At 37.6% G+C, this 15,864-nt stretch overlaps 1 protein-coding gene across 23 annotated transcripts in view; it reads right to left on the bottom strand.

The window, feature by feature from the left end:
- The window catches only part of pleca (plectin a), a 112,940-nt gene that overhangs the window by 16,229 nt on the left and 80,847 nt on the right, over window positions 1-15,864 (bottom strand). For 15 of the 23 annotated variants that reach the window (XM_084131869.1, XM_084131886.1, XM_084131872.1 and 12 more), the window contains 21 exons: window positions 15,016-15,182; window positions 12,493-12,608; window positions 11,735-11,841; window positions 11,531-11,650; window positions 11,181-11,276; window positions 10,918-11,045; window positions 9,861-9,954; window positions 9,592-9,746; window positions 8,959-9,310; window positions 8,466-8,543; window positions 8,156-8,317; window positions 7,905-8,009; window positions 7,508-7,603; window positions 7,263-7,388; window positions 4,834-4,986; window positions 4,301-4,455; window positions 3,966-4,092; window positions 2,923-3,106; window positions 2,042-2,074; window positions 1,451-1,608; window positions 1,071-1,249 (listed from right to left, as the gene is read on the bottom strand). In XM_084131869.1, the coding sequence (XP_083987995.1) occupies window positions 1,071-1,249; window positions 1,451-1,608; window positions 2,042-2,074; window positions 2,923-3,106; window positions 3,966-4,092; window positions 4,301-4,455; window positions 4,834-4,986; window positions 7,263-7,388; window positions 7,508-7,603; window positions 7,905-8,009; window positions 8,156-8,317; window positions 8,466-8,543; window positions 8,959-9,310; window positions 9,592-9,746; window positions 9,861-9,954; window positions 10,918-11,045; window positions 11,181-11,276; window positions 11,531-11,650; window positions 11,735-11,841; window positions 12,493-12,608; window positions 15,016-15,182 (2,891 nt within the window). The remainder of the gene's footprint in view (window positions 1-1,070; window positions 1,250-1,450; window positions 1,609-2,041; window positions 2,075-2,922; window positions 3,107-3,965; window positions 4,093-4,300; window positions 4,456-4,833; window positions 4,987-7,262; window positions 7,389-7,507; window positions 7,604-7,904; window positions 8,010-8,155; window positions 8,318-8,465; window positions 8,544-8,958; window positions 9,311-9,591; window positions 9,747-9,860; window positions 9,955-10,917; window positions 11,046-11,180; window positions 11,277-11,530; window positions 11,651-11,734; window positions 11,842-12,492; window positions 12,609-15,015; window positions 15,183-15,864) is intronic. The other 8 variants (XM_084131885.1, XM_084131880.1, XM_084131876.1 and 5 more) reach the window with 1 other exon arrangement.

Below are 15,864 nucleotides of genomic sequence, written 5' to 3'. Positions count from 1 at the left end.
GATCTGTACTTTACTCGAGTATCATTTTTGGGGAGTACTCATGACTTTACTCAAGTACATTTGAGAGGCAAATATTGTACTCTTTACTCCACTACATTTCTATCCATAACTGTGAGTACCCGTTACTTCTTCTAAAAAAAAAAAAAGGAAAAAAGAAACATCTCGGAAACCCTCAATTTGTTGTTTACCTCTCAAATGTGATTGGATTGTGCAGGCGCCACTGATTGGGACAGCCTATTAGCAATCACCTTCAGCTTTCCGCCAAAGTCAACTCCATGGTCAGATTTAGATATGAAACCATGGACTAAACAATGGATGAAGACGCAGCAGGTCCATCCCGGGAGCGATATTTTTTTTCCCCAGGATGGTAGGGGAAGACTCATGAATATTCATTAGGGAAGTCATCCCTGATTGGTCTTAACCCCAGTGACGGGTAGGCTTAGGGGCGGGGTTAGGGAGGTCATAAGACCCCCAGTGATGGGTAGGTTTAGGGGTAGGTCATCAGACCAATCAGGGATGACTTCCCTAATGAATATTCATGAGTCTTCCCGTCAACCCGTGGCCCCACCTCGCCAGACTATTTCAATTTTCTGAACAAGTTAATGATAGTTTTCGCTTCAAGTGTTTGCTGTGTTTACCAATGTAAGCACTGTGGCAGTAGTAATGCAATATTTAGAAAATGTACTCTTGTACTCTTGATACTCACGTACTTTTAAAAACAAGTACTTTAGTACTTTTACTTAAGTAGACATCTGACTGTAGTACTTTTACTTGTACTTGAGTAAAATTTAGCAAGGGGTATCTGTACTTTTACTCAAGTAATGTAGCTGTGTACTCTGTCCGCCTCTGACAGGAATAAATTACATTTTAAAATACATTAAAATATAAAACTGTTATTTTAAATAGTAATAATATTTCACATCATTACAGCTTTTACTATATCGTTGATCAAATAAAGGCAGCCTTGGTGAGCATAAGCGACTTCTTTCAAAAACATTAAAACAGCTTACCTAAGCCAAACTTTAGAACGGATACTGTATATATGTATAAAAAATGGACTTGAAACTCACTTGTCGAGATACACAGAAGAAAGACTGTAGGCGTGCTCCATCTTTTTCTGGGTGATGTCTATTTCTGAGCGCAGGACAGGGGCTGAACTGGACTGCTGAGATGTGGCCAGCACTGCTTCACTCTTCTCCACCATCTTATCCAGGTCTTTCTTTATACCCTCCAACTCAGTCTGCACTTTCTGTAGGACGACGTGAGAATACACAAGGATTTAGTCATTGAATAATACATATTAAGATTTCAATTAATTAAAAATAAAAAAATTAATGATTGCAGTAGACATACAGTACACAGGCTCTTCATGTGTTATATATATACATTTGAAGGCATTTCTTGATGGATTCAATGGTATAATGTATATTAATACAGTGTTTATGCAGACCTTCTGTTCAGTGGCTCTCTGTGAACAGGCTTTGAGAGGCTCCTTGTCTACCATCTGTCTGAGGCGGTTCACTGTGCGGTTCTCACAGCCTTCCAGTCTCAATCTCAGCTCCTTTATCTGGGTGATGTAGCTCTTGCACACTGACTCATCCTGTTCCCCTAAATAATTGACATACTTTGTGTTAAAAAAGCTCAAGAAATGCTCTTAAATATTGAAAAAATACAGAGAAAAAAGCAAAAGCACACACATCTAAGAATGTTTCTTCTTTAATAACATTAAATCCATGCAGTATCCATACAATATATAGGCACATGAAATCGAGCTTGCATATCTATAGAAGCATTTGCATTCAAGTACTTTCATAGAGAATGTTTCAGACCTTAAAGATCAAGTAAATCAGTTCATTTGCACATTTTTAAGTGAGTACACTGCATTTCAAACTGTCAAATGGTGAGAAAATCTGTGAAAAACATGCTAAAAATCCCTGGAGTCAATGTGGATTAGAACAAAATGCACATGAAAGTATGAAACAAACAATGACATGGACATATCATTCACAGTTTGTTAAAAAATCCACTCTCGGATCTTTACCCAGTGCGCTGTCCTTTTGGATGAGAACATGTTCTGAAAAATAAGTCTCACAGTCATAATGGGAGTTGGATGGAATGCCCTATCCAGCCCCATCTTGAAATTCCTACAAGTCATAATGCCTTTGTGTTGCTTCAAGCATTCAGAAAAACCTTAAAGTCTTAACCCTAAAACCGAATTCTGGACAAATGTGGGCAAAATAATTTAGATTTATTTTTAAAAAATACTTCCCTTGATCTGAGCGGTACAAGACTTAGCTAATTTTCCTAAGTTTGCCTCCTGAACACACACAATTTTTTTTGACTGAATTCTACAATGTTAAGTGGGTGAAAAAAACAAACTCCTTAATCTTGTATTTGGGTCAAAAATGGGCACCCATAGAAATGAATGGGAAAAACTGTAATTTAGAGCATTCTTCTTGTTTTTTTGTAAAAATAAATCAATGGATCCAATACAATGCATATCTAACATACACACAAATGAAGGGCTGATCCTGTACAACATTCTCATCATGGCAAAAACTCACACTCAAAAAAAAAAAAGCATAATTTACATAGAAAATATGGTACTTTTTGAAGTAAATAAATTCAAAAATACCCCCAAAATAAAAAAACACACCATAAATGGATAGACAAAATTTTATCGAAGACAGTGATATAACATTTATAATAAATAAAAAATAGGATCACATCTGAGTCCTCTGTGCCCACATTTGTCCACAATTACAGAATTAAGGGCTATAAAGTGAATACGGTTTGAGGGCTACAACACGGGTGTTGCTGGGGCCAAGATGACTTTGTATGTGTGCAATTTCATTGAACTGTGAAAGTGATGAATGGTTTCTATACATCTGAACAAACCAGCTGACCTTATCGGACACCCACCTTGTTCAACGGAGCGTAGCAGGTTATCATAGTGTTGAGTGGCTTTGCTGTAACTGTTCTCAGCTTGCAAGCGATCATCAGCACCGAAGAGCTCAGAATCCTGACTGTCACGTATGAAGGCCTGATAGTGCTGCTCCAGGTTCTTCAGGGTCAGTCGATATTCCTCAACTCTCAGAGTCTTGAACTACACAAAATTAGAAAACAATGTCACCTAATTACTATTCATGAGTAAATTTATAAGGTTTATAATGCAACTTTTCAGTTCGTATGCCTCTGCATACAATTAAATAATACACAATAATCAATTTATCTCAGTTATAAGCCAATATTACAGATTATATTTATCGTAGCAATTGATATTAGACATATATTGGCTGATACTGAATATTTAATTGTCCATGTTAAAATGTTTTTAGACAAAACATTTAATACAGTTAAAAAAAACACTGATAATAATTTAATAATACTGTTAAATGTAAGCTTCAGCAAAACTCAAAATGAATGCACTACCTTTTACGTTTTTGAAAGAAGACTCTTATGCTCACCAAGGTTGCATTTATTACATCAAACACACAGCAAAAACATTAATATTGTGAAATATCATTACAATTCAAAATTTCAGCAGCCATTACCCTGGTCTACCTAATGTCACATTATCCTTCATAAATTATTATAATATGCTGATTTGGTGCTTAAGAAACTTTTCTTTTTATTATCAATGCTAAAAACTGTTGTGCAGTGTAATATTGTTTTTTTCTCTCTCATGATTAGTAAATTCAAAATGACAGTATGTATTTGAAAGTTTTGGAAAGTTTTTCTAACAATGTAAAAGTCTCGTCATTTTTCACTTTTGAATGGTAGTGTATTCATTTTTCATACTGATTTTTCTGTCCAGTTATTTACACAAAATGATAACGAAATTTTAGGCCATTCATTTATTATTAATTATTTGCACCAGCCTTTTAATATAGGTGCATCCTGGGTTCTACTATTTTTTATCAAGTCTTTGAACGCATCTAAAAAGGGTTGTGTGTGCTAGTTACCATGATAAAATTCCAGGAGTTGATAAGCAGGATATCTCGCATGTAGTACTGCCAGGACAGCAGGCTCTTCATGTCAACATGTAGCCTTTGCCAAAGAACCATCAGCCTCTGCAGACTCGCATCCATACTGAGATTAAAAAACAAATCAAAGGATAAGATGGAAAGCCAAACACTAATCAGAAAGATTTGGTTTATATTGCAACATCGCAAGAAAACCACACATCTCGTCTCCCAGATAGATAAAAGTATGTGGAATCTGAATGTGCTGCCAACTGAAGGAAGGGAAGTCAAGTGAGGTTAGTCTTGTGCACTAGTATTAGGCTGTACTGTGTTACCCAGAGCTGACATCCATAGCTTCTTTGTTGGTGGGAGGGACAATGAAACAGATGGACGGTACTGTGGCTTCATTTCCACTGGAGTTTCGCACTGTCCAATTGTACGGTTGGGAGTTGTTCACCAGGGCACACTCATCTCCTTTGTGTACCGTGATCTGGTCCAAAAAAAATTAAGGATGTTAATTAAGTTTGAAGTGATGACAGTGATATGGATTGCACTGTGTATATGACAATATAACTGCAGTGACTAAGAGCAAGAACAAATGGGTGAGGCTAATTGCTGAGCCTATGTAATAGCAAGATATTCACGCTAGATCACACATTACACCCATGGTGAGCAAGAGCATGATCACACATGTGACTTCTTCATCCATTTTTTGAAAGAGGGACTGGAATATAGGAAAGCAAATAAACACACGGTTCAAAGAGTTGTTTGTGTGTTCTTAATTTGAGCCCCTAGGAATAATTCATTTTATTTGAATTACCCATGTACACACACGCAAAAAAACAGTGACTCAGTGTCTCTGCTTTACCTCCATTTGTTTGAAGTCACAAACAGCCTGAATGGGTAATTTGCCCTTGACGGGGTGAGCGGTGTTCCTCGGCTTGAGCTGGATAATGGTCTTGGCTCTCCGGTTGAGACCCTCCAGGTGTGTCTTGAATTCATTTAGCTGTTCTTTTTCCTCCTGATGTCCAGAGAGACAAATTTGCATATGTATGTATGTATATATCTATCTATGTATATACAGTCGTGATCAAAAGTTTACATGCACCTTGCAGAATCTGCAAAATGTTTATTATTCTAACAAAATAAAAGGGATCATACAAAACGCATTTAAATTTTTGATTTAGTACTGTCTTGAATAAGATATAATACATCTTACATCTTTATATCTTACATAAAAACGTTTATATAGTCCACAAGACAAAATAAAAGTTTTCACCCCCGGCACTTAATGCATCGTGTTTCCTTCTGGAGAATCAGTGTATGTTTCACTTTCATAATAGTTGCGTATTAGTCTCTCAATTGTCCTCAGTGTGAACAGATGGATCTCAAATCATACTGCAGGGTTCAAATATGCAAAAGATTCTGGAAAACCAAAGAATTTGCGGTACTTGGAGGATTTTTCTGAAGAACAGAGGGCAGTTTTACTGCTCAGGACAAAACAGGAACCCTCATGGATCCTCTAGGTAAGGATACACAGTATTACGAATCAAGTGTATGTTAACTTTTGAACAGGTCGTTTTTATAAATCACATTTTTATTTTGTCTTGTGGGCTATATCCCTCTTATTTTGTTAAAATAATTAACATTTTGCAGATTCTGCAAGGTGTATGTAAACTTTTGACCATATATATATCAGATCAAGCGATTACAAATTTTAATCTAAATAATTACATGATGTGGCGATTAATTAATCGCACATCAAATGAAAAATTACCCACAAAAGATAATTTAAAGTCATTATGGTGTTAAATGAGAGAAGCATCAAATAGACATATAAAAAATATTTTATTTGATTCAACATAGAATTTATTACACATATACTTTTAGGCTTTAACGGCCATTAGGTTGAGTAAATAATGACAGAATTTTCATTTTTGGGTGAACTGTAATGGGTTTTTTATTAATATGGAAATATGAAATTATTTTTTTAATGAGATGATACTCTAAACAAGAGGCGGTAAATGTCTAAATGAACAAGTCATTGAGACATTCATTCATTCGATTCGTTCAAACGGCAGATTCAAGTAAATGGCTCTCTTTGGCTATGTCGAAAACGCCCCCTGTACCCTCATTCACTATTCCCTACATTACTCCACTAATATAGTCTACTTGAGGGAGTGAATGAAAACAAGTGAGTGAATTCGGACACTGAGTGAGCTTTTGCATAGTTTGTGCTTGCTGTTTAATAATCATTTGAAACTTAGCAAACTGACAGCTCCAGTAGTAACTCTGACATGGAAGCGAGCATGTATAAACCTTAAATAAAAAATTTAATAATCAAGTAAAAAGGAATTTATACATGTATAATATAATGCTGTAGCCACATTGGACCAGCGGTTTGGAAAATGGATGGATGGATGGCTGTTTTAGCTGCGGGCACCATCTTCTGGCGAGATTCATACGGCGTGAACGTCACAGTGCATTATGGGAATTCTCTAGCCATTGAGCGTACATCGGTTGTACACTTGCTATTGCTGTGCATTGTGGGATTGAATGAGTGCACTCAATAACGTCCACTATGGTTTCGGACAGCACTACAAATGTCTGTCCCCTCAAATAGTGCCCTATTTAAGGGTTTTTCAAACACAGGTTTTTTTTTATGAATGTGCCATTGAATCATTGGTTCACCCGAATGATTCGCTTAAAACGCGGATTCATTCAGAAACGATGCACCACTGTGTGTTGCTCAGATATGCACAACAGTTCTGCTCTGGATTTATAGGTATGTTTGATTCATGTTTGTAACCAATCAACTTTATGAAATGTAAGATGAACTACGTAGATCTGGGGCAGGGCGGGTGCGTCAAATGCGTTAATAATTTTTACGACTCAAACGAAGCACTGAATTGAGTTAATCAACTCACTGAAATAGAGAGTATGAACTGATTCACGTAAATGTCACTAGGATGTGAACTACAAACCCAGTGATTACAAGCATAAGTAATGACGTACTACTATCATGTGACCTACAGCATCACTTCACCACCATTCACAACTCCTCTCCCGTAGTCTCATGGGATAGTAAAGTGTCCATCAATGTGCACTTCAGTAGTAGGTCATCTGGGTAATTTTCACCTACTATGTATTCTGACATAATACTCTTTAGGCATACTGTTTTACAGAAGAATTTGATTTCAGACACAAGGTCTCAATGAAAATTAATGGTCAAATAAAAAGCTCATGTACATTTTGGTATATACAGGATTGTAAAATTCCACTCATATTAACACCCACCACTGCATCTTGTAGCAGATCCTCAAGCCGTGTAACCGTGATTGAGCGGTCACACACATATTTCTTCTTCATCGTGTCCTCCATCTTCTTCATCCTTTCTTCAGCCTCTTTAACATCTGAGAAGAACTGTAGAACAGAAATTTTGGAGATCAAAATAATTCTGATGAAGTAAATCTATTTGGCTGTCTACTTGGATGTGAACTGCAAACCCACTGTTTACAAGCATACGTGTTTGTTGTATGTACCTGGAAGTAGGCGGTGTTTTCTTTCAGATGAGTCTCAATGCAACAGCACAGCTGAAGGATCCAGCTCCACTGAGTCTGAAGAGCTGCAGTGAAAGCCTAAAGAGAAATAGAATACAAACAGCTGGAGTTTCAAACAATTCTCTCCGAATATATATATGTGGTGATTTACTTTAGTTCAATAACTGTGTAAAATTCATCAATTATGAAACAAGTTCATTTCAGCTATATGCAGCTCGACAGAAGACAATAGTGTCGTTATTCAGCTGTAGTTTTGTTTTCATATGATAGTGTCAGTGCAGTTAAATCAGTAATATTGCTGGATATTACAGTAAGTGTCCCAGAGTAAGCAAGCCAAAGGTTAACAGATACACAAATTATTAAATGTAAAATTGTGCACCTCCACAGTTTTCCTGGCAGGATGGCCATCTTTCAACAGTTTGTCTCCGGTCATCTGGACATTGTTCACTCTCTTCTCTCTGTGTTCAAGATCTCGCATCAAACCCTGCAAGACAGCAAAGCAGCATCCACTGTCACTGTCAAATGCAATGAAATGATTTCAGAGGATTCTCTACAATTAAAACATGAACATGATTCCACCTGTAAATTTAGTGCAGGTGGAATCATGTTCAAAAGTGTTGGTGGCCTTACAGAATAGTTGTCCTTCTTGGCGGTCATGTTGGAGTTTCGATCACTCCAATCATAGTTCACTTCCTCCTCTTCTTTTTCGTTCAGCCACATCAGCTCTTTTGTGGCGGCCACAACAAAAGCGTGCAGCTGATCTAGATTCCGCAAGCGTGACTTGGATGAGTTCTGAGGAGGAACAACAAGCAACTCATAAATTAACATTCTTTTTTATCAGGCTTTGTGTTATTGGGTTTGGAACAAAGATATTTTAGGATCCATAATTAAGATTCAACAAAGTGATCCGTGTGTATTAGTTCTAGATTTAAGAGCGTACCAGCAGTTTGGCATACTGAAGGTCCAGTTTGCCCAAGTATTCTCGATAAGCTCCCTTACTGACTGGAGTCAACTGATTCTGAGAGGAGAGAAAATAATGTTGGTTTTTCATATAACATTCATTGTAGTCTTAGTCATTCTTAACTCATATTCAGAGTTTAATAAACCAATTTGAATTATTAATACTGTTTAATAAAGAATGTATGATTTATTGAGAACAGTATTGTTTGTACTCTAGTATCCAGTGTGCATCACTCGATGCTATTGTTCCTCAGTTCACAAGAAAATAAACGAGCCAATCAGAACAGAGGTCATTTACATATAAAAATCTTAAAGATACTGTAGCAAAAACATCACAACCACACAATTACGGTGCAATAAATCTAGTTGACCTCAGGCAACACAATAAATGCTACAAAAGTGTACAATGGGCAATTTTATGACTCATATGATAAAGTACTACAGAACTACTTATAAATTATGCTTTAAATTACCTCATCAGACCGTGCACGGTCAATCTTGTATTTGAATTCCTCGATTGACTGATGAAGGCCACGATGGCTACCGAGTTGAGACTCCACAGTGGGCAGATCTTCGCCCCACTCTGCCCCATCAATGCGCCTCTGGTTCTCCTCCACCCAGGACAGGAGGTCCTGAATGTACTTGAGAGTGACTTCGTCGAGCTCAGGTCTTACGCGCTGCGGAGACTGCTGTATCGTTTGGACGTGGGAGACCTGGGACATGGACATCTGGGTCATGGGCACCTGCGACACCGTCACGCCAGACTTCAGACGCAGATTAAACTCACTGCGCAGGTTAACCAGACGCTCATGGAGACGGTACACCCTGAAAGAGCCAAGAGACGACAGTTAAAGCTGCTATGAGAATAAATAAGATTTTAATTATTATAAATATTATTAGATATATGAATATTATTATAGATAATATTATTAATAATTGTTAATTAACCAGTATGTTTATCCTATGTAAATAAATAAAGTACAATATTCATATTTTTGGTTGATGAGCATTGCATTCAGACCTAAAGACTAGTACTGAGCAAAAACAATATAGTACTAGCTGTTACTCTATTTCTTTAGGTTATGACAGCAGAATATCATACTAACCGCCTGTACATCTGTTCTGCCTGTAGGTGGCGCCCATCTTTAAGTAATTGCACATCATTAAAAAGGTATCGGATCATGTTTTCAGCCTTGTTCAGATCTGCCTCTATCTCAGACGAGTGCTGGATAGGCTTTCCCGCACCCAGCAGACGTATGTCCTGCAATAAAAGCAAAGTTAAATTAAAGCAATTTGCTTACAAATACTGCAGGTTTATCTTCTCAAAATTGGGTCTTTGGATTCAAATAAAGGAATAAATGGCTTTCAATCTCACCGTTTGTAACAGTGTTTCCACCTGGTTGAGCTGTTCCTCGCACAAACCTGACTCCATTTGCACCTTACTGACTATTCTCTGCAGACGCTCCAGTCTGTACATGTAACAGACACACAAATACTCTTTACATAATTCACTACAAGATTAAGAATAAAATGACTGGGCAAAGGCCACATAAAACAATATTCAGACTTTACAGGCATTCGACATTCAATCAATCAGAAAAGCATCAGCTGAATCACTCACACCCTCCTCTCACGGAGCAGGTACTCCAGTCCATGGCTGTCATTCATAAAGGCCATCGCTAATAATCCTAATAATGCTAAATCCCAGTCCAGAGAGGTTTTTTCAGAGCGAAGTCACACAGAATCAGCTATTGATGTTAAGAAGTGCTGCTGTAACTGATAAGGCTCATAAACATTCTGCAGAGCAGCGGCGAGTCTGTCTTGTGACAAATCTTTTTAAAAGAGACACCCTGTTTCTTGTGCTAAATGCTATTTAATAACAAACGTAATGTGTTTATTTTGATGAAAAAATCATCTTAAAGGGATAGAATCAACTGTTTGGTTACCCATATTCTTTAAAATATCTTTTGTGTTCAGCAGAAGAAATAAATTCATACAGGAGAGTTTCCTTTTTGGGTGAACTGTCCCTTTAACTGTAATGAAAGTTTAATGCTTTTCGAACTAAAAAACTGAGGGGAAAAGTAATTCAATTAAAAAAATGATTTTAAAAGTAAAGTCGAGTCCTTCCACATTTGTTAATTTAGAAAAAAAATATTATTGTTCAAGATTTGACAATTATCACTTAGTTTAGTGGAAGTTTCTTGTTAGGGCAAGTCAATTGATTTATTTCTTGCAAGGTACAGTAGCTTGAATGAGGTAACTAAAACTGCTTAGATTCTCTTCAAAATCAATGGCATCATACATTTTACTTCTTTAGTACAATACTTTTTGAACCACAGTATTATAGCAAAATACCCCTATAAATAGTCAGGATTATTCAAATGAATAACTGCACATAATAACCATGAGAAGTTATTATACAGATTTCTCACCGTTCAAACTCTGAGCGCAACAGTTTCTCTCGTTCCAAAATGGCCACATGCAGGCGGCCCCATTCCTTCTCCACATCAATTGGGTGGTAACTGGGGGGAACCTTGACCTGACCCGCCTGCACAGCACCCTGGTGCCAAACAAACCCCATGCATAAAGTCAAATCTTGGTAAAAACATGTTAAGAAAACTCATGTAAAAGCCCAAACAGACTGTACTACATGCTTGTTTAAAAGGCAATTACTACTGTGACAAATTTCATTTACCTCAAAAGACTTGTAAATGTGCTTGGTGCGATTTTTGTCAGTCTCCTTGGCTGGTAGTTCAGACTCCTTGAACTTCAGAAACTGACGCCAAAGAACCTACAACAGAAGGGAAAATGGTCATACCATAATTTACTATCTTTTTTAAAATTGTTTCGGATGCTTTTCTGTAGTACAAAAGTATGCATTTATGGTCACAAAATAATACTTGATTAAGGTTGACATTATAGCTATTTTATACATTTTCCAACACTTCTAGCTGGTAAATAATAGTGAATTACTGCACCAAATCATAATTACACATGTATATATGCACATATATGTTCATTAAACCTAAGGATCATGGTACTAACCTCAATCTCCTCATAGCTAGAAGGGAACTTGCGTTCCTCAAACACGATAATATGATGCCTGATCCACTGGAGTAACATGGTCACCAGCTCATAATACTCCTGCCAGCGCAACTCCAACTCCTGTAAGTCAATAAAAAAATGTAAACATCAAAGATAACAATATCAATGGCCCATCATTCTTAATTATATTTTCAAAACACTCACATTGGCCTGGACTCCATCACGAGCGTCAGGAACCCTTGGCATGACATCATACAAAGAGGACACATACGTGATGATGGACTTCTCGTCTGGGTGTGGCACGTCCACATCTGCAGAAACGGAAAATAAACTACCATCATTATACACTATCATTCGAAAGTTTGGGGTCTGTAACATTTTTAAAAGCTTTTGAAAGAAGTTTCTTATGCACACCATGGCTGCATTTATTTGATCATACAGTATTATTGTGTAATATTATTTATTTATTATTTATTTTTTATCCTTTATTTTACCAGGATAGTCCCACTGAGATTTAAATCTCTTCTTCCAGGGAGTCTTTGCCAAAATGGCAGCATAAAAAGTTTCACATAAACAACATACAAACATAAAACTAAAAATCATACATAATATTTTACCCAGCACTCATAAAATGACAGAACAAAAGCTACTTAACAAATTTAATACGATTATTTTTGTAGAAATCTTTAAGAACGTTATAAATGTCTTGTTGATCAAGTTAAAGCATGCTTTCTGAATAAAAGCATTAAGTTCTTTCAAAAACAATCATTTTGAACAGTAGTGTACATTACTTAACATCAGCAAAAAATTTAAGTAAAATCACTTAACAATTAGAACTGTTTCACAGGCCTTAAAGAATATTGTACAAGTCCATTAAATCCACTAAGATTCCCTAAGATCTACTATATTTATCAATGAAAGAGAAGAATGAGAATCCAGAGGGATCTTCTCCCTTTGTTTACCTTCAGGATCCAGCAGGCGTGTGACGCCCATGTCTCTCTCTGCTATGCTGAAGGCCTGCTCCAAATTCTCCAGGTTGGTCTGTCTGAACACCTTATTCATGTCGATCAAATTCGGCCTAGAATGAAAGACAGAATTCACAAAATACAGTTAAAGGGGGACATTGAAAAAAAATATCTAGACTCTAGACAAGATTTCAAATTAAAAGACTACACACTTGAATTTTAAAACAGATTCTCCTTATTTAGTCTATTATTTTGCATTTTAATGTCTGCTTTGTTTAAAGCAGGGCTCAGTAATTTCGGGATTTCTTCGCTGTATTCTCGCTTTTTGCTCACAGGTTTCTTTCTAGAGCTCCCCCCACAGCTTCGGAACAGATATTTGACAACACTGTTGTAAAAACTCGTTGGCGATTCTCAGACACCAGAGGCAAGTAGATCAACGACATCAAAGCAGATGGGACATTCTTTAAAACGTCTTCTTCATTTGGGTTCGAACAGCGTGAGGGAGCGCAATAATGACAGCATTTTAGCAGATTTCTTTTGGCCGTAAAGCAATTCGTTACATCGCGAGACCTGATATCACGCGATACTTCCTGACGTGGCGGCCGGCGGCCCGCCGGCTCAAAGTTGCAAGTGCGGATTTTCCGCTCACGGGCACCAGGGGGGTGCGAAACGACCACCATTCAACCCGAAATAAGTAATATAACCATTCCAATGACTCTGAAGCTGTTCAGTTAAGGTAAAAAAGTTACTTAGTTCACCTTTAAAGAAATACTTTCCATTTTAGCGAACAAAAATCCAACCTGTATGAATTATGCCTTTAAAATGGAAATTTCATCCAAATCTCATTTGGACGCATACTTGCAGATCACATATTTAACTGCACAGTGCCTGGCCAAACCTGGAGGCTATGTAAACATTTGTGCCAGAGCCTGGGCAGGTGAAGGCAAGATGGATTTCTCTTCATGGGATTTGAAAAAAAGCCTCTGTCTTATGTGACTAAGTACTCACTCAACAGCAATCACTGCAAGGCGCCAAAAACAATTACTGTAAAAATACATGCACACACATGCTCTGCAGCCTCTTAGGAACATGAAAACCTGAAAGTCTAAAGTCAAGTCAAATTTTTTAAATTATGGACACAAAATTACTAGGAATTAAGCGCAGGAACTGACATTATCAGTTAAATTGCTAAAGCTACAAAGGCAAAGGCAGAATTGCTTTGCTTTCTCGTTTCAATACAACAAATAAAACCAAAGCATTCATACGACTGTTTGGCTGTCTGGGAGAGCAGGTAGCATGGCTGGCCCCAGGGAAGCTCGGCATCTGAGACGAACACCTTTCTGTAAGAAAACCCGTCTAGGGTGGAGAGCCTTTGCTCCATGCCATGTTCAAGATCTCCGCTTTGGGATCCACCACTTGAGCAGGCACCAGGGCTGATGGACCCCTGGCCCGAATCGAAAGAAACCTCTGATGGCACATCTTCACACAGCATGACCACTCGGTCCTCCAGGTCACTGACGGATCCGTGGCTGGACGAGCTGCTGCGACTCTTCTTGGAGCGGAACTTCTTCTTGAGACTGAACATTGCGTTGGATTCAATTTCCCGCTCTTTGAAACGTGTGCATTCACACAGGGTGCAGATGGGTACTCTTTCCCAATGCGATTCACTATCCAGTCAACGGTTAGCAAAGTCGTTCCTCAGTGAAAACACCCTCCATCTTATGTCACGCATCAAGCTTTGAGAGCTTCAACTGCACTCCACGTGTTCTGTTTACTGTCCCGGTGCCGTTCAAATAATAATCTGTATATCATAACGTTTAAGTTGCAAGTGAGAGGGAAGACAAACCGCTCCTTGTTTGTTCTAATCTCAAGAGTCATCTGTGTCTGGTAGTGTAGGGTGAACCTGAGCTATGCAGCTGAATGTGAAAAACACACCCTCTGGGGATCCTATTAGATTCAACACGCCCTTATTACAGGATTCTAGTTTTGAACTCTATTCATAAGCGCCAATTGGGGCATACTTGGACTTATACGACATAAACTCAACCGAATTTGATGTGGTTGAGAGGTATTTGTATGAAGGCTGCAATAGGTCGGCAATTCTAAAGATATTGCATGACAGTTTTTTGAATCCCATGTGTGTTGTCACTTGAAAGTGCAAACAGGTGAATACCTTTAAGTATGGCATAACTAATCTTGTTTCTTGTCAAACATCACTTGGTAAAAGCTAGGAATTAGGGCATAAATTATAGACCTGGCAAGGAGCAGAAGGTGTCTGTGATTGACATGGCAAATACAGCAAGCAAGTCTGGAGATGAAATTCATAAATGGCCCAGAGATACAAGCATATTTGTCATTTCTCAAGAACTAAGATCACTTTATTAACTATTTTGGGAGTTTTTCCTCAAAAATCCGCCTCTTTCACATGAGTACCATGGTTTAATGTGTCCTGAGAATGGACACATTAAACACCAAGCCTCAGCTCCAAGAACTTTTTCTCTATTTACAAGAAGTTTCTACCTGTGTTTATGGATGATGGCGTTGAAGAGCCTGCCATCTTTCCAGCTGGTGGTGAAGTTATCACACCGCAGGCCATGGTAGCCCTCCACCATCCGCTGAGACCACAAGAGCAGCTTCTCCTTGGCGGTCATATCATCTGACTGACCGTTCACCTGGATATCGGAGATCTGATGGAGCAAAGGAAAACAATATAGTTTCAATAAAACAAATGATGTATTATCATATAAAAAATACTAGACTAAAGGCCCGTTCACACCAAGAACGATAACTATATAAGCGTCCACACCAGCGGATGATATCGATAAGTGCTTGCTGCAGTTTTTTCATCTTTTTCTTCATGCTTTAAATGCTCCAGTTCCCTTTGTTCTGATTGGCTGTCAATGTTTTTAACATTCTTTAGCTGGAAAAATTGTTCTGAAAATGATCCCAACTATATAGTTTCTCCATGCCGTTATCGTTATAGTTATAGTTGTGGTGTGGACTCTGCTATTCTTTTATATTTAGAAGGATTAGTACTATATCTTTATCGTTATTGTTATAATTATAGTCCTTGGTGTGAAAGGGCCTAAAGCATATTTAGAAACGACTGTCATATTAGTGCTGGGCAACGATTAATCGCATCCAAAATAAAAGTTTGAGTTTACATAATATGTGTGTGTACTATGTATAATTATTTTGTATATATAAATACACACACACACATGCATGTATATATATATACACACACAGTACACACACATATATTATGTAAACACAAATCTTTATTTTGGATAATTGTTGCAATTAATTGTTGCCCAGCACTAATTATTATAGAAAACAGACTAAACATATTTGGAAACTATAACTACA

The sequence above is a fragment of the Abramis brama genome (assembly GCF_963993115.1).
Source record: "Abramis brama genome assembly, chromosome: 12".
Classification (NCBI taxonomy): Eukaryota; Metazoa; Chordata; class Actinopteri; order Cypriniformes; family Leuciscidae; genus Abramis; species Abramis brama.
This window is presented reverse-complemented; position numbering and strand designations above follow the sequence as displayed.